Source organism: Ctenopharyngodon idella, chromosome 2, assembly GCF_019924925.1.
Source record: "Ctenopharyngodon idella isolate HZGC_01 chromosome 2, HZGC01, whole genome shotgun sequence".
Lineage (NCBI taxonomy): Eukaryota > Metazoa > Chordata > Actinopteri > Cypriniformes > Xenocyprididae > Ctenopharyngodon > Ctenopharyngodon idella.
Window position 1 is genome coordinate 13542328 of NC_067221.1, and position 24445 is coordinate 13566772.

At 36.3% G+C, this 24445-nt stretch overlaps 1 protein-coding gene across 3 annotated transcripts; it reads right to left on the reverse strand.

The window, feature by feature from the left end:
* Positions 1 to 1102: 1102 nt before the first annotated feature.
* On the reverse strand, positions 1103 to 24173 carry slc7a14a (solute carrier family 7 member 14a). Of its 3 annotated transcripts, XM_051872729.1 has the most exons (10): positions 23801 to 24173; positions 21498 to 21623; positions 19337 to 19433; positions 14576 to 15072; positions 11719 to 11955; positions 9849 to 10066; positions 9578 to 9724; positions 7302 to 7510; positions 4311 to 5188; positions 1103 to 2322 (listed from the first exon to the last, which is right to left on the reverse strand). In XM_051872729.1, the coding sequence occupies exons 4-10, from the start codon at positions 14877 to 14879 to the stop codon at positions 1946 to 1948; spliced, it is 2370 nt and encodes a 789-aa protein (XP_051728689.1). In that variant the 5' UTR covers positions 14880 to 15072; positions 19337 to 19433; positions 21498 to 21623; positions 23801 to 24173; the 3' UTR covers positions 1103 to 1945. The 3 variants fall into 3 exon arrangements, with proteins under 3 accessions (XP_051728689.1, XP_051728697.1, XP_051728678.1); XM_051872737.1 differs by lacking the exon at positions 19337 to 19433; XM_051872718.1 differs by lacking the exons at positions 19337 to 19433; positions 21498 to 21623.
* Between the last annotated feature and the right edge of the window lie 272 nt (positions 24174 to 24445).

Below are 24445 nucleotides of genomic sequence, written 5' to 3' on the forward strand. Positions count from 1 at the left end.
TGCTTTCACCACTTTTCTTCAGAAGTTCTGCTGAACCGTAAGAGAACCCACAAAACACCACCGACGGTGGCTACGCTACCCCATCGGAGAACCTGAAGGTATGAAATGCCTGTAAAAAAATACTTCTCTTCGATATCTCACGTCTCCACACTGTTATATGGTATTCTACTCTACAGAAGTAAAATTGTGTCTTTTGTCAGATACAGTAAACAAAGGATGCAGACTTTGGCTTGCTTTGTAAACAGAGGCCACTCAGGACGAGGAGGGTTTGAGGAGTGTTTGTTGGGCAGGCTGCTACCCTCGTCTCTCAGAATGCTACATTTGAGAGTTACATCAAGTCTTTCGACGGTCACCACACATGCAAATACTCACGAACATAGTTTTACTCTGGGCCCCGTACGTCTGAACATGCTACACATTCAGCAAAATGCCACGGCGACAAGAATCACATCATAGACCAGATGCAAGGAACAAAACCAACCCAGGCCCCAAAATGAAGCTGTATGCACTGTGGGACTAATTTATGGCAACTCAATCTTTAGTTGTTGTTGTTTTTGTTTTTTTTAAGTTTTAAAATATTTGTCACAAACTCAAGAGGGGAGACACATTTAAATCAATACGTCATGATGTGCTCAGTGCGTGTAGGTCTTCCACATGCATGGATTTGAGGCCTGGCTTGGTTGTTTTTTTGTTTTTGGCTGGCAGAGCTGTAGCACAGATAGAGTTGGACTGGACAGATTGGTTAAACGCCACGTGAATAATGGGAGGAGGGAACAGCAGAGGAGCACATCCAGATAAAAAATTCACAACACGCTCTCCACCACATGCAAATTTCCCTCCCTTACCCTCTGTTTTCCTAAATCACTTCTCTTTTTTTTTTTTTCAACGGACACACTGACCAGCCGAGAGACACAAATCGTACTGTGGTCACACCGTCGGTATTTACACAGAGCGGCCTGCTTGCAAGGATGAAGTGGAGTCACTGGCACATAGGATGAATGGGTGGTCGGTTGTGACACGTGATGGCTGACAGGCACCTTTAGCGGGAAAACAAACCCATGGATATGTCGACATCAACAGAAATGACAAACAAACAAGCATGGACATCTTGATGTTCATATTTAAAGCACACACTGACAGATGAAGGCACTATTGCAAGCAAAGTCCAATTACTATTTGTGACAACCTACAGTCCAAACCTCACTTGGGCTAGATGTTTGAGCAGAAGATTTATCATATCATTCCCCATCGTATTTTATGGCTATCGTCTATCTTTGCTTCTCAAACTAAACTTTTTGTATGCGACAATAAAACTGATTAAGAAAAACAGCTGCTTACTAAAATAACTAAAGTGTGCAATTTGCTTTAAGTGTTTTAAGGGCTTCACATGGGAATTTTTCAGCTGGTTTTATCGACCCCACATAAAGACAGCGTCGAGGTTAATAGAGTGGAAGTGACCTGTGAACGGACATCGTTCTGACAGCTAAAAAATGATTGTATTGGGAAAAGCTGTGGGACTGTGATAACTAAAAGGGCAGTAGCTAATAAACTACACACCAGATAATAAATTTCATGCTAGTTACTGTAATTTGGTCAGGGGGGGCTGTTGCTTTCAAGTGAAACATTAGATTATACATATATTTAAGTGCTGAGGAGTTTAGTAACATGATTATAATGAGAATTAATTTAAAACTGTTAAATTAATTTAAAAAACAAACAAACAAACAAAGAAATATTTGGACTTTTTAGGTGTTATGTGGTTAAAAAAAAAAAAAAGCCTTCTAAAAGTTAAATCCCATCCTAAACGTTCTCATTATCCTATCAGTAGTGGAAAATGACTGCAAATGAAGGAATAAGAGTAAAATAAAAACTCATTGCAGAGACATAACAACCTAGCCCAAGGGTTCTGCAGTTGTTGGCAGACAAGTACATTCAGATTACATTCTCATTCCAAAGGATCGTCCAAATCATCGTCGACCACCAGCGCCTCAAAGCCCGGACTGGGTTTGCCAGCTTTGCTTTTGGCCCTGCTGTGTGAGGAGGAAGAGGAGGTCCTGTGGTTGTCCACCCTGTCCAGGCCGTCAGTCTGAGGCTCGCTCTGCTCCTGGTGTTTCGGTTTCTGGTGCCCACCACTGCCCTCATGGGAGCCCCAGCTTTGGTACGGCTCTTTGTCTCCAGAAGGGTACAGATCGTCATCCACAGCAAAGTTGTCGTCCAAGCCCATGTCGTAGCGCTGGTACGTGCTAGCGTGGGCTTCCTCCTCGCGCGCCGTGATCTCGAGGGTGCTGTTCCACATGCCATAGCCAAAGTAGATCAAAACACCTGCAGAGATGAACACACAGAGACAACACAAACAGTGCACATATGCATAAGCCAATGCACAAATCAGTGTTTTCCCTCACTCATCAAAAATTCAACTCAATTCATTGTTGACAAAAGAAATATCAAAAAACACAGCAAAGGATTGGCAGTGGAGACCCCATATTATATTAGTCTCATATAAGAGAGAGGAATGTGTATATCATTCCTATCATGCAATAGTTTTGAACTATACATTTTATTGTAAAATTGTGTTGTCATTTAAGGAAGAATTTCTTTAAAAAGGGTTTACTTTACTTTTAGAAATATGCTCTGGTCAATATTTAACTTTATTATTTACACAATGGCAAAAAAATGAATAGGACTGAACCTAACAGGATGAAAATCAAGACCTAATACTAGCATTTTGATTTTTATAACTATCTTTAGAAACTGTGATATTATCATAGCGATTTCAGAAACATTCCACTAAAACTAGGTGGAAAGTAAAAGGGAGACAAATCAACTAATATCACAATCAATCAATCAATCAATAACAGAATTCATTAAAATTAATTTGTGATTATTTCAGATGGTTTTGCTGCTGTTTCATGCCAAAATATGATGTCACTTCCCGTAGGATGATGTCATTAGGGAACTTACTTTTTTAGGAATGTTACAATGAAAAACAGTACAAATATATTGGGAACACAAAAACAATATATTGATTACCAATTAAAACAATATTTAAAATTTAGTTTTAAATATTTAAATTAGGTAAAGGAAAGAAATGAAGAAACGCTTTTCATTAATTTGCCAATTTATTATATTATTTAGAATTCTATAAAATTCAGTCCATGGTCATTCAAAGTTTTTGAGCTTATTACTTATATAGCCAATATTTTAGAAAAAAATATAAAACTACACTACTGTTCAAAAGTTTGGGATCAATTTTTTTCATTATTTTTAATGTTTTTGAAATAATTCTCTTATGCTCATCAAAAGGCTGCATTTATTTGAATACAGTAAAAACTGTAATATTGTGAAATATTATTTACAATTTAAAATAAATGTTTTGTAATATTAAAATATTTTAAAATGTAATTTATTCCTGTGATGGTATAAACATTACGCCAGTCCTCAGTGTGACATGATCCTTCAGAAATTATTTTAATAAATGCTTTTAAGTGCTCAAAAAACAGTAACACTTTAGGCTCCAATTCTCACTATTAACTAGTTGCTTATTAGCATGCATATTACTAGGATATTGGCCTGTTTATTGGTACTTATAAAGCACATATTAATGCCTTATTCTGCATGACCATATTCTACATCCCATAATCCTACCCCAAACCTAAACGTAACAACTACCTTACTAACTATTAAAAAGTAGTAATTAAGATTTTATTGAGGCAAAAGTCGTAGTTGATAGTTAATAGTGAGAATTGGATCCTAATCTAAAGTATGACCCAAAAAAACATTTCCTATTATCATCAATGTTGAAAACAGTTGTGCTGATTAATATTTTTGTGGAATCCGAGTTTTTTCAGGATTCTGAAATCATTTGAAAAAGAAATCTTCTGTAACATTATAAATGTCTTTACAGTCACTTTTGGTGAAGCTGAATAAAAGTATTAATTTGGTAACGCTTTATTTTACAGTGCCGTAGTTACATTGTAATTACTCAAATAAGTACTGAGTACTATTAATTAACTACATGTACTTTCTACAGTTACATTTAGGGTTAGGGTTTGGTGTAGGGTGTTACTTGTAATTATGCATAATTTACTGTTATTACTATAGTAAGTACATGTAGTAACATGTAACTACGGCACTGTAAATTAAAGTGTTACCATTAATTTCTTTAAAAAAAAAAAAAAAAAATCATACTGACCCCAAACCTTAGTTTGAACAGTAGTGTATGAAACCGCCCTGCATATCAGGAATGACCCAATAAGATGCTGCCTGTATCATCAACATGTCCATTTAAAAAAAAAAAAATTGAAACTCACCCACAAAGCACCATACGCCAAAACGGATCCATGTGATTGTGGAGAGCTTGAGCATGAGGTAAACATTTACAAGCATGGCAGAGGCTGGGACGAAGGGAACGCAGGGAGCCATATAGGGCAGGCGCTTGGGGTTCTCTGGCTGCTGAATGATGATGAAGATCAAGAGCGTGATGACCAGCAGCAGCAGCACCAGCAGCAGCACGGCCCACCACTGGCCATCAGCGATCTGACCTGACCCGAAGATGATGAGGGAGCAGAAGCAGAAGTTGAGGATGAAGAGCAGAATGACGCAGCGAGTGACGGTGCGGCCGGTAACCACAGTGGGCCGGTCCATCTTGCCCGGCAGGCCAAGCCGAATGCGCATGGTGTAATAGCGAGGCCCCAGCAGCTTCTTCAGCTTCAGCAGGTACACGCTGTCCGTCTCATCTGACTCAATGCCTGAGGACATGTCCACGGTGCCGTAGTTGGGGTGACTGGCAGTGTAGGTGGACTTGTCAGGCTTACCAATCAGCATCTCGTTGTCTCCCAGAGACGGCAGGTTCTTGGCTCCGCAGGTGTTTGTGGGAACTCCTCCATAATCATCACCCTCACTGACCGGCGAGCAGGCTTCTTTCTCGCACTCGGCCAGCACTCCTTCCTTACGCTTCGCGTTTTGCTCAGAGAGGAAGTTGACGAATCCGTGGATGTCTCCTTCGGGCTGGTAACGCAGCAGTAGCACACACACTGACACTAGCGTGTAGGCTAGCAGAGTGCCAATGGACATCATCTCGATCAGGTCCCTCAGACTGACGAGCAAAGCCAAGAGAGCAGAGAGGAACCCCGACACCACACAGGCCACTGCAGGAGTCTCTGTGTATGTGCTCACATGGGCCAGGAACCTGCAACATACAGATTGTACACATGACATCTTCAATCCTCCAATCACAAGAAGGCAGAGCTATATATAGGCGTAAATGGGGTTCAAACCGAATTTGGATGTGGTCGGAATCAAACACGACCGATGCATTTTGGTCAGGAAGTGTGAAGCTAATCCCTCCCTGACACCTGAAAGGACTGACTACTAAACTGTCAATCAACAACTGCACTAAAACAACTGTTTTAAACTTTGTCATATATGTGTGGCTAGAAAATTACTGTCCGATTAAAACATTTAAAACATTAAAACAAGTGCATTTATACAGTAACATTTTAAAGTTTGGGTCAGTACTTTCTTTGCTGAAACAATTGCTTGTATTCAGCAAAGATGCATTAAATTGATTAAAGTCAGATTAAAGACATTTATTATGTTACAAAAAAAAAAAATCAGACAGGCTGCTGAAAATGTACACTCTAAAAAATGCTGGGTTAAAAACAACCCAAGACAAACCCAGCGACTGGGTTGTTTTAACCCAGCAGTTGGGTTAAATGTTTGCCCAACGTGCTGGGCAGTTTTATTTAACCCAACTATTGTTTAAAAATTACTATATGGCTGGCTTAAAATGAACCCAAAATTAAAATTAAAAATCAGACACATAATTACTAGAGGCAACAATAATAATCAAATGGTGAACATTTATTAATAAGCAATTTAATAAAATGTTTACTGTTTAATTATTAATTAAACTTATTAATAAATGTTCATTTACTAAACATATTAATAAATGTTAATTTCCAACATATTTTGGGTTCATTTTAAAGGGTTAGTTCACCCCAAAATGAAAATTTCTGTCATTTATTACTCACCCTCATGTTGTTCCAAACCCGTAAGACTTTCGTTCCTCTTCGGAACACATATTAATATATTTTTGATGACAGAATGCTGTCAGATTTCCTTCCATTGACTGCCTTTGCAACTGACACTTTGAAGCTTCAAAAAGTTCATAAAGAGATCAGAAAACTAATCCATATGAATGGAGGGGTTTAGTCCAAATGTTCTGAAGAGAATCGATCGCTTGTTATGACGAACAGATTTGATTTAAATGTGCTGCGTAACACACAAGAATGTACTGCATTGGCTACGCAGCATGTTTGAGCTTCCGGGAGAGGTTAGTTAGGTAAGTGGATTAGTTTTCAGATCTCTTTATGAACTTTTTGAAGCATCAAAGTGTCAGTTGCAAAGGCAGTCAATGGAAGGAAATATGACAGCATTCTGTCATCAAAAAGATTTGTGGGAGAGTAATTAATGACAGAATTTTCATTTTGGGGTGAACTAACCCTTTAAGTTTGTCCATTTTTAACCCAACTTGGATTGTTTTTAACCCAGCATTTTGTAGCTTTGCCATCATGGGAATAAATTAAAATTTAAAATATGTAAAGATTAAAAACAGTTATTTTAAATTTTAATAACATTTTACAATATTACTGTTTTTACTGTAATTATAATCAAATGAATGCAGCCTTGGTGAGCATAAATTACTTATTTCAAAATCATTCAAAATCTTTTCGACCCAAAACTTTCGAATAGTAGTATATGTAGTTGCAGATGTGAAGCACAGTTGAAATTCATTTATTGCAGGTACTCCACTAAAAACATCTCAAAAACATCAAAACATCACATTTGCAGTGAGATTAAAATGTCATTGTATTTTTTTAGAGTTTTAAAATACTTTCATGCTTTTTAAAGGGAACCCTCCCTTTGAAATCTGATGACAAGTGGTCACATGGGATGCATTTGAGACACTTTGAGAGATGTTACTACCAAATGTAAATGGCAGTGTATCTTGTCTGACAGCTTCTAAACACCTGTGATAGATGTACTGACGTTAATACCATGTGTAAACAAGGTGAATCATCCAAACATTCACTTTTATCAAAGAAGTCTTACCACATACCCATTATACTAGCTTTGTTTTTAAATGTCAGGGCCCTAAGTAGCATTTTTTTTGAGACTGCATGATGGCAGGAGCTTATTCCTCCAACAGAGAATGATATTTAAATGGCATTTTAATCATTTGAAATGTATAATGGAGACTGATGCATTAGGAAGCATCAGTACTTGACCCTGTGGCCTACCTGAAGAGCAAACCATCTCCTGCCATGGCGTAGATGACTCTTGGCATTGGGAAGAGAGAGCCCAACAAACTGACTGTCAGTCCTGCAATGGAGCCGATGGCCACTATGTATTTGGCAGTTTGGAAGCCATGTAGAGAAAACATTTCCATCAAAGGAGCATCTGTGTCAATTTCAGTGTAAGGGACCATCAGGGTGAGGATCACACTGACCTGTGAGAGAGGAAGAAACAGAGTGTGATTCACTGACAATAAAACAGTTTTTTTTTGTTGCTGTAAAAATGCCCCCATCATACAGTAAATATCCAATTCAAACCGTTAGAATCAGAGTGAAATGATCAGGAACATTGTTAAAAAAATAACAATATCTTCTAATTTTTGGAACCTTTGGAAGGATATGCAAAGGAGCGACAGCCAGAAACAGTACAAAGTTTGACAGACTGAATTTTATTCTTATCATTCTTTTTTTTTTTTCTGGTGTTCAGGACTAATAGAATTTCTCCTGAAGTTTCTGAACACTAAATAGGCATCATTGATGTGTTCATGTTTTCAAATATCAGGTGTTATAAAGTTGCAAATGTACAGAACAAGTTGTTTTTGCAGTTTAGTTTCAATAAATGTTCTATTTTTGCTGAGCAGGAAGCACTGAGTTCTGAATGTTACAATCTGTTTTCATAGTACAATGGACTTTTTTATATCAAAAGATCAAGGATCAACCATGATACATTATGACACGTTTAATGCATTTCAGAAAATGCAACATCTTCATCCATAACACCAACACACACATATGCACACAAACACAGACACAGACAGACAGAGAACCAAAGTGCCTGGGCTAAAATTAGCCTCTATGACAACAAAATGAGATCTGGAGGGGCGAGCGCTGCTAATTATCAAGTTTGCTCCTCATCAGACAGTCCTGTAGGTGTGAAAATGAAGAGCCATTTTAGTAAAGGCAATTTTAATCCAGCTAAAACCAAAAGAAACGTGAGAAAATTGGAGACAGATAAAGAATACAAGAAGATCAAATAGCAGAAAACAGGGAAAATAGAAATAAAATGTATAGAATATATTGTTCTGAGATACAGGAAAGAGGTCTGTTGGTGAGTTAACACCCATTGCGTTACTATGACAACCTCCTACAGACAGACAGCATAGCATGGTGATAAAGCCGGAGAGCTTTTAATAAATTCAGACATGCTGCATGAAGAGAATAATCAATGACTGTCTGTGAACACAAAGAAAGGAACAAAGAAAAGTTATGCTACAGCAGATGATCTTTTGGCATGCATCATTTATATTCTTATATGGAGAAGTTTAAGTATAAATAGACTGCGAATGACATATCAAACTTAATAAAAACGTTTAAAAGTAATGTGTTATAATATTGCGTTACTCCCTAAAAAAGTAACTAATTGCGTTACTTGGTTACTTTTTATGGAAAGAAATGTGTTACATTGCTTTTGTGTTACTTAATCTCACCTGAGCTGGGCTTGCTTGTTTCTTTTTTTAAAAAAGTTATATTTTTGGCAAATGTAAAGGTCCTTTCACACCAAAAGTGAAATGAATAAGCTTCAGCAAATGTGATGTTTTTCTAAAGTAATTTTTGCTTATTAGTATGGTTGAATTGGATCATCGAAGGTCAACAGCTGACACTCATTAATAAAGTAAGATTAAATACATAAAGTATATTTGTTTAATTTAATATATTTAATTATTGCAGGTTTGTGCAATATTCTGAGATTGCATTTCACCGTTTTTATTCATTTTGATGAATACTGACTCTGTTTTTGTGCAAGTGAGATGAGTAAATGATCACATTTAGTCTAGAACTACAATAACCGTCATGTTTACACACAACACCTCTGCACTTACTCTCAATTTCTCTCAACATGGGGACAGGAGAGCTGTCAGTCAATAATGGGAAGTAACTTGCGTTACTTATTTGAAAAAGTAACTCAGATATTTTGTTGTAAATTTAAAAGTAATACGTTACTTTACTAGTTACTTGAAAAAGTAATCGGATTACATACCTCAAGTTACTTGTAATGTGTTACCCCCAACACTGAGTAATAAAGATGTAATTTAACAAACTTGAGTGTTAACTGGACAATCAAAATAGCCAAAAGATAGCAACATGTACAATTTTCAGGTTTAAATGAAAGGGGGGAAAAAATCCCAGCTTTTAAATGTGGTCTCAGACTTTGTGTATGAAGAAAAGAACCCAAAATTATATAAAATTATACTATATACTCATACTATATACTATATACTCACAGAGACATAGGCAGTGAGGCAGGTGACCAGAGAGGCAGTGATGGCATAGGGGATGGATGTGTTGGGACTTTTGGCTTCCTCTCCCGTGGTGGCTATAATGTCAAACCCAATAAAGGCATAGAAGCAAGTGGCTGCACCCTGCATGACCTGTTGGACAGAGTGGTTGATTATAGCTACAAGACAATGTAATTTCCTCCTCAATGTTTATGCTGAGAGACACTAACTACACTAACGGATTGAACTTCAATAATTGATTTGAAATGTACTTTACCCCTGACCAGCCATAAGGCAGGAATCGTCCCTCATCCCAGTTGCTTACACTGACGAAGAAAAGGCCTGCAATCATTATGAACACCCAGACCACCAGATTGATGACATTCAGCACGTTGTTGAACCCGACAGAATTCTTCACGCCTAGAGCAACTATCACTGTGACCAGGATGGCTATGACCAGGGCCAAGAAGTCCGGATACGACTGCTCTCCTTTACCTGAGAGGTGATAAAGGAGGAATTCACATAACATGGATTTTGAAACATAACAAAAAAGGAATATGTTGAGCCAATTTTGATGCTGGGGTTACAAAATATTGTCCGAAAGATTTAATAAGCTTAAAAAGCATTGCAGTTTTATGGATATTTAGGCAAGTAGTTTGAATATTTTATAATCTATAGTAGATGGATGGATGGATGGATGGATGGATGGGACGGACGGGCAGAAAGACAGACAGACAGACAGACAGACAGATAGATAGATAGATAGATAGATAGATAGATAGACAGACAGACAGACAAACTGACTGAGTGACTGATAGTTAGATAGATAGATGTCTCTCAGATGATAATAGTAAGTTTAGACAGTTTAGACAACATGACAGCAGACAGTCCTCTGTTGACCCCTCAGTGCAGTCATGAATAAATCATGTATTTCTAAAAATATTCAGCATACTAACTAGGCCTTAAGCGGAAATGACTATGAACCTTAATGTGGCAACTATGTGTGTGCAGAGAAACACAGATGGAGGGATATTAGACTCTTAGAGAAAGGGGGTTGGTATAAGAAAAAGAAGAGATGTCACTGCTGTTGGCTGAATAAGATTATGTATTTTGGCAAAAATGCCATGTTGTTTCTGGGTCAGACACAATAGTCTATATGTAATGTCTGTCTGCAAACCAAACATGCTGTGCAGGAAGCAAATATCATCATTTCTAGAGTACCCAATACCCTTATTTTATTCCTCCATCTGTAGTCTGAGGATCTACAGTAGATGTATAGTGTGTCTTTTTGAGAACTTAACAAAGTTGTTGTAGGACAGGGGTTTTGATGCCAAGGACCCCAAAATATCCTCTTGTGAGGGACCCCCTTCCTAAAATATGTCCTAAAATATGAAGGAAGCTATACATTTTGATGTATAAAACCCATTATACAATGGGAGGAAAAAGTGTGTGATATTATAAAAACAACAATAAATAATTTTGTTTTTGTTACTGTACTGAAACCAACAATTAAAAAATATTAAAATATTAATAATTCATTAAAGTGCATAATCAAGTAATTACATAATTAGCATTCAAGAATCAAGATACATGGGGAAAAACATTTAGAAAAACAGGAATATGTCAAGAAGTTCCTTCAAATCATATCTGCTTTGAAAATATTTCTGTCCTAATTTTAATAGCAAATGCCCAATCTATAAAAGTGCTTATTATTTCTCTTCATAAATTTAATTGGAGCAGCTGTTTCACAGTGTAACAGAAGCTGTGAGAGAGGTTTCTTTGTTAAATAAGCTTACTTCACATTGTCATTGTCACCAGACTATTGACTGCTAAAGTCAGAGGTGCCTTTTCTTTTCTGCAGCATCATTAACTCCAATCTATTGATAAATTAAGCATACTGTAACTTGTGTTGTAATTACTGTGGGTGTGTGTCAAGACTATTAGTGTGTCAGTTCCAAATTCTTTCTTTGAAAACTGCAACACTCTGTGACATGAACTCAATCGGATTTAATAACAAGCTGTCAAGTTTTTTCTTGTGAAATAAAAATGGTTTCCTTGTCGCAGCATTGAGATTAATGCAGGTCCCAGACGTTGATGATTATGCTCTAAACATAAACACAACAATGTCTAAAGTTCATGTCACTCACCCAGGCCATTGAGTGTTCCTATGTGGTTGATCATGAAGCCACTGATGCTGTGATTGGCCAGCGAGTCAAACATGCTGCTGAGTGCACTGGCTCCTGCTGCTGTACCAATCAGATACTCCAAAATCAGATTCCAGCCAATGAAAAAAGCCACAAATTCGCCCACCGTCACATAGCTGTAAGTATAGGCCGATCCTGTGGTTTTAGGCACGCGCACACCAAATTCAGCGTAGCACACTCCTGTGGAGAGATAACAATGATTACTGTAACACCTGTACTCCTGAAGGTTATCAATAAAAGCATGAACGTCTCTAACTGGTTGCTGAGATGGAATCATTGATTTTTTTTTTTTGGCTGGAGTGACAGATCAATTCTCAAATGTAGAATCCGCAGAATCCCAGAGGGTCAGATAACAGGAGGGAAATCCCTCTTTACAGGCTGGATCCCTGTAAGCCCCGCAACAGTGGAAAAAGATAAGGATTATCTGTTTTTACACATTCAGAATCAATATGTACTTTCTAACATTAGTGCTATAGAGCAGTACATAACCCGTTAAGCTGACATAATGTGATGTATTTCTGAATAAAACATGATAAAATATATAGGACGGCACTTGAATTTATTCACTGAGAAAGGATTGGATGGTAAAAAGTGACCGTTCCATACCAGAATGGAGCCAGATTAAATTAAATTAAAGTTCAATAAAAACAATGCAAAATTAACCACTGAATGCCATCAGAAAAGAAGATGTATTACAGAGCAAGTTATTACATTTTGATTAAAGATTATGAAGACAAAGTGTTGTTTGTTTTCCTTGGAACAGATGAATAAATCACAATAAAACCAGGAACACGCATTAGGAAAGTAAACAGGATTCATTTCAATTTCATATTGACTTATACTGTAAGTTATCCATTTCTTGAGACAGGTGATTCTAATGTGATATGTGTTCATTTCATGTGTTCATAATGTTACAAAAGATTGATATTTCAAATAAATGCTGTAATTTTTTTTACTTTCTATTCATCAAAGAATACTGAAAAAAAAAAGTTTCCACAAAAAATATTAACCAGCAAAGTGTTTTCAACATTGATAATAATAAGACATATTTCTTGAGATATTTCTTAGTTCAAACAAAAATGAAAATAATGTAATTTATTACTCACCCTCATGTCATTCTACACCCGTAAGCCCTTCATTCATCTTCAGAACACAAATTAAGATATTTTTGATTAAATCCGATGGCTCAGTGAGGCCTGCATTCAAAGCAATGACATTTCGAGCTTTACGAATCAAATCAGTGACTCGGATCTCCTATCAAACGACTAAACTGCTGAAATCACGTGACTTTGGCGCTCCGAGTCACTGATTCGATTCGCAAAGCTCCGAAGCAGTGTTTTGAAATCGGCCCATCACTATATTGTTGAAAAGTCGTTATTTTGTTTTTTTGGCGCACAAAAATATTCTCGTCGCTTTATAATATTAAGGTAGAACTACTGAACTCGCATGAACTGTTTTAAATATGTTTTTAGTACCTTTATGGATCTTGAAAGAGGAAATGTCATTGCTGTGAATGCAGGCCTCACTGAGCCATCGGATTTAATCAAAAATATCTTAATTTGCGTTCCGAAGATGCATGAAGGTCTTACGGGTGTAGAACGACATGAGGGTGAGTAATAAATGACATTATTTTCATTTTTGGGTGAACTAACCCTTTAATAAAGGCCTTCTGAAGCGATGGGAGAGCCTTCTGTGTCTCTCTCGGTTCAAACAAATAGGGCTGGGCAACAAACTCAAGCTCCTCTGACATTTCTCTGTAAAAAATTCTCGTTTTAGACTTCTAATTTGTGACCGGTGTTTTGTTTTGCTCTATCCTCTGCGCTTCCGCGTTCACCAATACGTTATGCATCGGCTTAGAGTTCACTCTTCGACCAGAACTAGACGTCGCATAATGTTATACCAGAAGCCAGTGACTAAAGCTTATAAAGTTATAAATATGGATATTTTTCTTTCAAAAACACATCGCTTTGCTTCAGAAGGCCTTTATTAACCCCCTGGAGTGGATTACTTTTATGATAAGATGGATGCGCTTTTTTGGGAAAAAATCTAAGTTACTATTCACTCCTATTATAAAGCTTGGAAGAGCCAGGATATTTTTTAATATAACTCTGATTGTGTTTGGCTGAAAGAAGATAGTCATATACACCTAAGATGGCTTGAGAGTTAGTAAATTATGGGATAGTTTTTGGGTGAATTATTTTACTTTAAATAAAGGTTCGATTTTTGTGAAAATTTTGAATGGAAGACAAAGGATAAAAAGCAAAAAAAAAAAAAAAATTCATGGCCTGTTTTGCTAATATTTACCAAGGGTGTCAATATTAGTGGAGGACACCGTATTTCTAATGGCTATGTGGAATGATACAAAAGCTATCTAAACTCTGTTTCTGTGTCCATTAGTAGAAGGGTCAGCTGCATGGAAAAAATATTCCTTTCATTTTCCCCTCCCTTTTATTTTTGGGTTCTTTATGTTGGTATCCACAGGGAAAACTAAATGGATTTTTCCTCCAACTCTATTTTGGTTGCTGCATGCTGTGCACAGCTTCAACCTGTAAACCTAATGAGCCAGTTCACCATGCGTCATCACTACACGTCAGGAGGCGTATAGTTATACATGTGTTCACTCAGCTTAAGCCTGACTCAGGATCAGTGAATAAAAAATGATGTTATCCACAGTACAATAACACTACCTAGGCCATGTTTCACTGGGGGCAGATTTACAGGAAGATAACAGACCCCTTTTTTCTGTGTTTTTCTCTTTTGTGTCAGATCGACTGGAACAGGAAGTCGGGGCGGCACTTACCTGACAGGATGGAGGCCACGGCAGCGATGATGAAAGACACAATGACCCCAGGACCCGCCATTTCCTTAGCCACCAGTCCAGAAACCACGTACATGCCCGTGCCTACACAGCTTCCCACTCCCAGAGACACAAGGTCCACAGTGGAGAGAACGCGGGCGAGTTTGGTGCCGTGAGCCCCCGTGCCACCTGTGCTCTCCAGCATGGACTCAACCGGCTTCGTGCGGAGAACACGGGACTGGAAGGCAAACCAGGTGGCCCCCCATTGAATCCGCCGTGGGTCCAGTTTGGCAAAGAGCCCACTCATCCTGGAGCCTGGTTATGGATCAAAGGGCTTCAAGAGATGGGGCTGATACTCTGAGGAGGTCTGAAGAAGCTCTGGGTCTTACAGTAAAGGGGGTCACACAGAAACCAGCTGTTCACTGATGTTCACTGTCTTTCAGAGGAGCATCATTACCAGATGTTTCCACATGACCAGTCAGAGTGAAGGTGAAGCAACGCTGTGAACAAAATGAGATGACAACAGTGTGATCAATCATTAATCTTGACAGTCATGCTTACCTATGCTTTCCTTATACTGCTATAAAACCTGTTTCAAATAAATGCTGTTTTTTTTTTTTACTTTCTGTTCATCAAAGATTCCTGGGGGGGAAAAAAAATCACGGTTTCCACAAAAAATATTAAGCAGCACAACTGTTTTCAACATTGACAATAATAAGAAATGTTTCTTGAGCAGAAAATCAGCATATTAGTATGATTTCTGAAGGATCATGTGACACTGAAGTCTGGAGTAATGATGCTGAAAATTCAGCTTTTCCATCATAGGAATAAATTACATTTTAAAATATATTAAAATAGAATTTTTTTTCTTTTTAAATTGAATAAATATTTTGTAATTCTAATGTTTTTAATGTATTTTAGATCAAATAAATGCAGCCTTGGTGAGCATATAAGTTACTTCTTTCGGAAACATTAAAAATCTTACCGACCCCAAACTTTTGAATGGTAAAGTACATATATATTCAGTAAAAATATTAATATTTAATAATAAAACATATACATATCATATCTGTACATGCATTATTAAATAATAACATTCATAGAATTTTATATAATTATTAATACAGATAATTATAAATATATCTATTATATAATAATAACTAATATACAATTTTTCACACGACAGTAGCAGTGAAATATTACGTTATGTTATACATTTCTTGAATGCAAACACATATATCACAACTACCTATAAAATGATGTATTTTGCACATGCCTATTCACATAAAATGTCTAATCGTGATTTTTTATTTCTAACACAAAACCATTGGGGAAGATCCTGTGAATTATCCCAAAGAGATGCATTTGCTGTTGTTCAAGTGCGTTTAAGTCACTTTTTGAAGTAAATCTAAGGCTGTTGACTGATAAAACATTTGTCGTGGTAAAAGCCTCTTCATGCTAGCCTAAAGGAAATGTGCTGGCATACTCACAAGAGTTACATTTATACCGCCTGATTAAATACTAATGCAAGACTTCTTCCCATCAGCTATTCACTGATCTTTGTAAAAGAAAGGCCTGTTAGCTTAGTTTAACAGATGAATGAATGCTTTCCACAACATAAAGCATGTATCACAATATTTCACTGCCATTGTGGGTCACAAAAAAAGCACATAAGAACTCAGTCATGGGTTTCTCTGTCTGGCTAAATGACACTTTCTCAGAGAAATCATCAAGCAAATCATTTATATGCTAACAATATGTCTCATTTGATTCAAGACAATTCTTAGATTTGAAACAGAAGAGAAAATTAGCATGTTATTAACAGATTTTCACATAGCTAAACTGTTTATGGCATCTGTGTCCATCATTCAAATAAGAGACCTTCTTTATAAATACACTTTCATCAGTGTCTGATGATTCATGAGTCATTCATTTCCTGTCCATCCTGATAAAAGGATTAAATAAATATGAAAACTAAGCTTTCATAGATGGTACTAAATGTAATGGCTTTTTGTAAGAGTTTGTTGATTTGATATCTTGAGGGCCTCTTGATAGGAAGAAGCTGAAGATAACATCAAGACCCATGTTAAACACCAATAAAATGTGCTGATGAGCCCTGGTGTGCAGCCAAATAGGAACAGACAAAGAACAAAACCCAGCCTGCTCTCATCGGCTTCATTTCCTATCTGACATTCTTTCTCCTCTGATCTTTTCTCTCGAACTCTTTCATTTTACCAACACATTTTTTACACATCATTTTATAGTCCTTTCCTCTTCTCTTTCACCACTAGCCCAGTCTCTTCCCTTTTAACTCATCAATCCTGTCACTTTGAAGGATTTTGATGGTTTCTCTCAGCTGTAATTATACTCTCTCTCCTTTATCCCATGTCTAACTGTCTGCAGGAAGACAGTGACTGATCGCAGGGAAGTCTGTCCATCACAGTGACTCAAGCACATGGCTTCTGACCAGGATAATGATTTGTCACAGATTTACAACTGCACAACAGGCCACATAGACTGGTTCTATCTGCTCTACCAAGCTTTACCTAAATGTATGATGGATTGTGATTTCAAGCAAAACAATAAACTAAGATGATGTCCTGCAAAATGTAAAAGTAAAGATTATTGAACGTTCATATGCCAGTCCACAGTGTACAGTTTAAAGCTAAACAGTAACATTACCATTACCCTGATGCTGTTTGTCCCTTTAGGGTGCTAGAAGAGTATATATTCAAACCTTTCCAATGACCTTATGACTCACACATGTATAAACAGTGGCCTGAGGTGCAACACAGAACATTGGTATTATTCATAGAGACAAGATTAAGCCATAAAGAACCTACTGTACATAACAGCTCTACCTGTATATAATACTTTCCACATGTATTTTATGCATTAATGGGAATATAAAAAAAATGCATGCAAGCAGAAAGCATAGCGCAAGGCAAAAAATGCCTTTTGCCAAATACATACAGTATGAATGGCATATAAATTCTATGTCAATTCTTAAGAACTTTATATGAGTTTCTAACATTCCTCCTAATATTCTAATATATTTTTAGATGATACTTATAATATATGTACTTAAATTTAGCTTATGTCCTCCTAAAATGAGTAATAAAAAATTGTTGTTTTGGACAAATCATTGTGTTAAATGTTATTATCTATGGAAAAACTGCTAAATTTTGTGAGTGACAACCACATGCACGTTTCATGTGTGTAGTGCACTACCCTAAAAGTGTGATGGTTGACATAGTGATAACCACAGCAATATTTTGATGTATTACAGCTGTGAACATATGAAAAAATAAAGAAACGTATGGATGCCACTTTAACCCAATTGGTGTTAGCTATTCTTAACCAAACTATTAGAAACAGGAGATATATTTTCAGCATCAGGTTATGATAAAAATGTGTGTGCTTTTGAATGTGTATTCAAAAAAGTTCAAAAGTTTGGGGTCGGTAAGATGAAAGAAATCTCTTATGCTCACCAAGGCTGCATTTAAAAATACAGTAAAACAGTAATATTGTGAAATTACAATTTAAAATATCTGTTTTGTACTTTAATATATTTTAAATATGTGATGGCAAAGCTGAATTTTCAGCATCATTACTTTAGTCTTCAGTGTCACATGATCCTTCAGAAATCATTCTAATATGCTGATTTGTTGCTCAAGAAACATTTCTTAGATAATAAAAATCTTTTGTAACATAACAAATGTCTTTTACTGCATTTTTGATCAATTTAATGCATCCTTGCTGAATAAAAGTGAAAAATCTTTTGAACATGAGTGTATATGACAAGAAAAGCATATTCAAAGTTGGCTGTGACATTCATGCTGTATAAGCAATCATGTCAGAAAACACACACCAAACAGGTGGAGCCCCAGGTGGATGTCAAGTTCACCTAAACCAGTCATGTCTGTCATTTAGGAATCAAGATAACTGGGTAATTGTGCGGTGTGATTGGTAAGGGAGGAGGTGATGGAAAGTGTTTGGCCATATCTGCAGGCAATGTGAGAAGAATTGATTTCCATTGTGAGATCATTGTGTGGGAAAAGAGAGTGGGCGTATTCTACAGCTTTTGTTGAGGAGGTCTGATTGATTGAACCATTGCCAATGTGCATCTGATACAAACCTGCCTACTTGTCATTATTCATATTTGAGAAATAAAAAAGCACCATAGAAATGCTTCTCTTCACTGCTCTAACTGTACAACCTTATATATAACAAATGTTTACTTTTTTGTTCAGTTTCAAGTTGATGTTGATTCATTTGATAGTATTTGTTGTTGCATTTCATTCGAAAACACATACACCATCATCACTAAACCCTAAATAAAACTTTGGGACCTGGTCTATCCACATCCTGATAAAAAATTCAGGAGATTTTTATTTAGCTCCAACACACTGTCACATGGTCTAGTCATAAGAAATATGACATGCGCTCTGTCATATGGCGAAACATATTTTATCTAGAGCTGTTTTCAAAGCTAATGTCCAAATTCTGGCCTCTTTTATTGTTTATATGTTCATTCTATAGAGATTTGAATGTTTGATTTGAACGTCAACAGTCTTGACAAGCTTTCCTTTCTCAAGTTTTATTTGAAATCACTGATATAACAATGGTAGATAGAGACTGTGAGATTTGAACCCACAGTTCCAGAAGAGAAACTGACACCCCAACTACTCACCTTCCTTTCACACTACATAATTCTCTTGCTAATAACAGGGTGAATTTACAAGTCAATTTAAGTCTTCTCACCTTCATCGTTTCACCTTGCGTGACACTGCTGTTGCCTGTATTCAGAATCAGAGAAGGAAATCTTCCATCCTGCTGTTCTGCTGCTTTAAAATTTAACCTGAGAGTACAAGATACAGCAAAACACAGCCAAGCCACGGCTGCAGCAGATGGTGTGTAGAAATGGTGAGCAGAACTGCATTGCTCATATTACATAGAAGGATTCAGACTGCATGTATATTTTTTAATTGCACAGCCCTGCCAATATACATCCTGGCAGAGGGAATGACAGAGAGATTGTTCTGTCCTCAAAACAGTTTATTTACTGTTTTAAAATACTAGGATTAGGATACCAGTCCTTGTTGGTGGGATTACAGACACCTGTCTTAAATGTAACTGAATAATGCATATTAACTAAAAAGAATTTACTGCAGCACTGTTTAGAATCTAAAACGAGGATCAGCATCAAATTAAAGATTATAAATAATAATATACTGCCATTCAAAAGGTTTTTTTAATCTTTTTAAAAGAAGTTTTATGCTTACCAAGGCTGCATACACTGTAAACCCTAATGCTCAAAATACTTAATTGGTTTGAGTAGGACAAACTTAAATTGAACAAATTTGTTCAGTTAAATTAACTGTTTAACTGAGTATTTAGAACTTTCTCTTTCTTTTGAGCTCACAGCACTGACATATTTCAAGTAAACTGAACTGTTTCAGTGTTTTGAGTTGTATGAACTAATTTCTTTTAATTTAGACTAACGTAAGTTTAACTGAAACTGGACTGTGATTTCTATTTCCCAGCATGCTTTGCCCATGGCACTCGAAAGGGAGAGTAAATGCTAAAATTAAGTGTTATATAATGTTTTTTTCTGTGCAAGATTAATGGTAAGGGAGATTTAGTAGTGATTAATGTTTTGTTATGCTAATTTTTGGAGAGTTACCATCATGGTGACAAGTAGCGCATTTGGCTTGGTTTGAAAACAGGTAAGTTACATGTTTAAGTTGCTGTACTCATTCAGCAAGTGTTATACCATGCTATTGTTAACATGTTAGCAAATTGGCATTTATTTCTTAGAGTTTACAGTGAAATAAATAACTCACTTGATTTGCAAGAATTCAAAATAAAAAGTTAATTAACTAAATATTTTATGTTAATTGCTATCAAAATGTATGAGTTAGCTAACTCAGTACTTCAAGTTAGGAGCAATTATCATGCATGAGTACTACAAACTCAAAACTTGATAGTTCTGCTTACTTAAAATTGGGAACATCATAACATGATGTAACTGATTACCTCAGAATTTTTGAGTTAGCCCAACTTATTTGGGTTTACAGTGTATATTTGGTCAGTAAAAACAGTTATATTGTGAAATATTATTACAATTTAAAATGTTTTCCATTTTAATTTATTCTAGTGAATGTAAAGCTGAATTTCCAGCATCATTACTCCAGTATTTAGTGTCACATGATCCTTCAGAAGTCATAATGCTGATTTTCTGCTCAAAAAAACATTTCTTCTTATTATTAATGTTAAAAACAGTTAAATATTTTGGTATAAATCATGTCTTTACTGTCACTTTTGTTCAATTTAAAGGGATAGTTTAAAAGAAAATATAAATTTTGTCATTACTTACTCACCCTCAAGTGTTTCTAAATCTGTATGAGTTTCTTTCTTCTGTTGAACACAAAAGAAAATATTTTAAAGAATGTGGGTAACCAGACAGTTGATGGACCCCAATGGGTGCCATCAACTGTTTGATTACCAAAATACTTATTTTGTGTTCAACAGAAGAAAGAAACTCATACAGGTTTGGAACAACATAATAATGACATTGCTGGGTGAACTATCCCTTTAATGCATCCTTGCTTGAATAAAAATATGAATTAATTAAAGAAAATCTAACTGATCTTAAACTGAGCACCAGAAAAAAATCTGAATACTCCTATTCTATACAACATGGAAAGAAACTAACCCACTTACAAAAAGTGGAATGATGCTCCATTTAATTCCACCAGATCTGACTTACTTTGTTTTTAGCAAGAACTAAACACATATAATAATAACCTTTAAGCATTACCTTAAAATCACCTCACACTTCAACCAAAAACAAAAGCATGCAAACAGAAGACTAAATGTAGAAACTTTGCTAACACTTGTCTTCACCCACACACAGTCAGACCTTTCCTCAGGGCAGTGCAGCTCCTCCCTTCTTCTTGCTTTCCCTGCTCTACTCTCCTCTCCTCCCCCTCCTCCTCTAGGGCGCTGCACTGTTACATAAACTGGCTGCTGAGTGGAGTGAATCTGCCTGGCACAAACATAACACCATTTCAGGCCATCAGATTTATTGCTATCTCTCTCTCAGTACAATTCTCATAAATATCAGGGCACATTCAGAACCAAATTAAACCAAATACATACATACAGCACTCTAAAACAACTGTTTTTGCAGCATGATGTTGCTAACTGTTTGACATATAGCAACAATATGGTAATAATCAGTCAGAAGGTGTTAATTAACAACAAACACACCCGTAAGGCACTGCGTGATGCGTACAATAATAAAACCGTAAACATACAAACATTACCACTTTACTTTTGTACAGTACAAATGGTTCCTAAATTGTTGCCAGGCAGTTTACTCTACAAATACTGCCCTTTAAAAAATGCATTTGGGTATTTTTAAGGAAATGAGAATTTTTTTTTTGTGTGTAGTCTCCACTCAACTGTACAGATTGCATTATGTCTCATGCGCAGATGCAGTGCTGCAGGTGGTCCTAATTGACGGAAAGCCTGTAATTGTATTACAGCATGTGCGCAAACAGTACGAGTGACATCACAATTGTGGCAGGAGCTTAATGGGAGTGAGCACAAGTGCGGCTCATTGAGAAAAAAGCAAGTCATACCCATGAACTCAGTCTAAAAAAGAAAAAAAAAAAAAAATACAGACGTGGCTTTTCAGGAGCCAAAACACATAAAATGCATTCACTGGTGCAATGATAAATAGCCTTTTTTGAGGAATCTTTATTGTCCACTAATGTGGAAATCTGTAAAAAAAAAAAATCATAATTATAACAGTAAAAAGTAAAAATGCTAGAGTTAAAAAGTTTTAAACTGTATACCTTACTTTAGAGTGAAAATTTTAATTTAAACATGACAATACATGTAATTTTGCGGTAAAACACAGTTCAAATTATTGTTTTGAAGAAAAAAATAATGACCTTATTATACTTGTAACATTTCCCAGAAGTTCCTGCATTATTTATAACACTGATTATCTTTTATTGAAATAAGAAATTAGTATTATTATTTCTGGTATCAATTATCCACAATAATGTGTTTAATGTTAAACTTTATGTTGTTTAAAGTGTAATACTACTTACACTTATCTTCTGCCTTGTGACATGATAACATTTGAGAATAAAATTAATAAGATTCAGTACATAATACAGTACATAAAAATACGGTTGGTGTGTAGTGCAATAAAAACATGAGTGCGCAGTAATAAAATAAATGACTCAATAAATAAGAATAAATAAGCTCTATAAAAAACTGAATCAATAACACCAACAAATACATAAAGATTGATTATTCAATAAAACAGCAGATGGATAATGGAACAACAGGAATGGCAATAATTTCCGTTTCTATTTAACTGTTTAAAAATCGTTCACAAGGAATATTACCAGTGATAAGACCACTTCTAAGGAGGTGGCAAACATGAATCTCTATACAACTAATTCCTACAAAGGAAGAGATAGCCTAGATTACATCTCAAGCAGGTTAAAAGTACCCTTACCAACTATTTTTAAGTAGTAGTCTAATATTATACAAAAAGAAACTAAATCATGTATAAATCAGGACGTGTATGTTTCAGCACCATGGTCAGCGCCGCTGTATTTTACACGCCCGATTATAAACAAAGCAGCATCCATGAGTAACTGCCATCATGTCATTGGAGATTAACCTCGTTTCACTGCCTAGAGCTCCGCTATAGACACATTCACAGGCGGTGTAATCAAAAGAGGCCATTGCTTTTCTAAAAACCCAGTCATTAATAATGTAGACAAGCCTTTTGCCTTTCTATTGCATAAAAAGCATGTTATTGAAATGTAGACATTCACTTGATAGCGATCTCACACCGCCCCTCCCGTGAAAGAACCAGCTGATATTAAAACAAAATGTTTCTTCTCTTCTCGTTTTTTTAAACAACAACGTGGTTTTTAATTAATTATTGACATCGGTTTAAAAGATTAAAAAGTTAATTGCGAAAACATATCGCTGTTATCCCAACAGAGCTGCTTAAAAATAACCGCTTTTAAACCAGTTAAAAAAGAAACTAGATATTAAAAGAACCGTTGCTGCTTATTTTTACACTGTTTTTGCGCCTGTAAACTGTAATTTGTTCATATATGATTCTGATTTGGGGCTGAATGGGGTCTTGTGTACATCCTGACCTAGTGTCCTGGTTTGGTCAACACTTACCTTCCAGGCTGCTGCCGCTGTCCAGCTGTGCCGATGCTGATGTGAGGTGCTGCGGCTCACAGCAGCGCGATACGGTGGCGTAGTCCAAGGGCAGGTGGATCCCAAGCAGGATGCATTTCCGTTTGAGTATCATATAATGCTTATTATATACATTAACAATGATTTATCATAACTCAAAGCAGCACTGAAGGCGAAAAAATCATCATTGTAAGGATTAAGGTCGTCGTAGGGAGGGATACTTCACTGATGCTGCAAAAGGGACGTGTACGCTCGTGTAGTAACGCAGGGGTTAAATTATTCAGACGCTGCCTCCACGTGATAAGCGAGCAAATTCATTATTTATTATCGTCGTCTACGTCAATGACGTTATGATCTCATTGCGTGAGAACATCGAGTCCTTTTTGCGACAGGCAAAATTAATGATCCGTCATCATTCCTTCATCAAAAGCATGACGGGAAGAAAACAGGAAGCACGCTCGCTGCATCCGTTGAAAAGATGCACAATCCGGGAGATGAAAAGTGACATAGATAGTACTACGTATTCCTAAACCAAAACCTTTTTTTTTTTAACCATTAAAAAAAAAAAAAAAAACCTATGAACCCTTATTAATTTTTTTGTTTTAAATTTCGTATAAATTTATTTTC

Bases quoted from the DNA above. Each gene is read 5' to 3' on its own strand.
- slc7a14a (XM_051872718.1), bottom strand. From the start codon at position 14,879: ATGAGTGGGCTCTTTGCCAAACTGGACCCACGGCGGATTCAATGGGGG. The intron at 5,189-7,301 runs GTAGGCCACAGG...TGTATGTTGCAG, and splicing joins GGAGATGGTTTGCTCTTCAG to GTTCCTGGCCCATGTGAGCA. The intron at 2,323-4,310 runs GTGAGTTTCAAT...TCATCTCTGCAG, and splicing joins TGGCGTATGGTGCTTTGTGG to GTGTTTTGATCTACTTTGGC.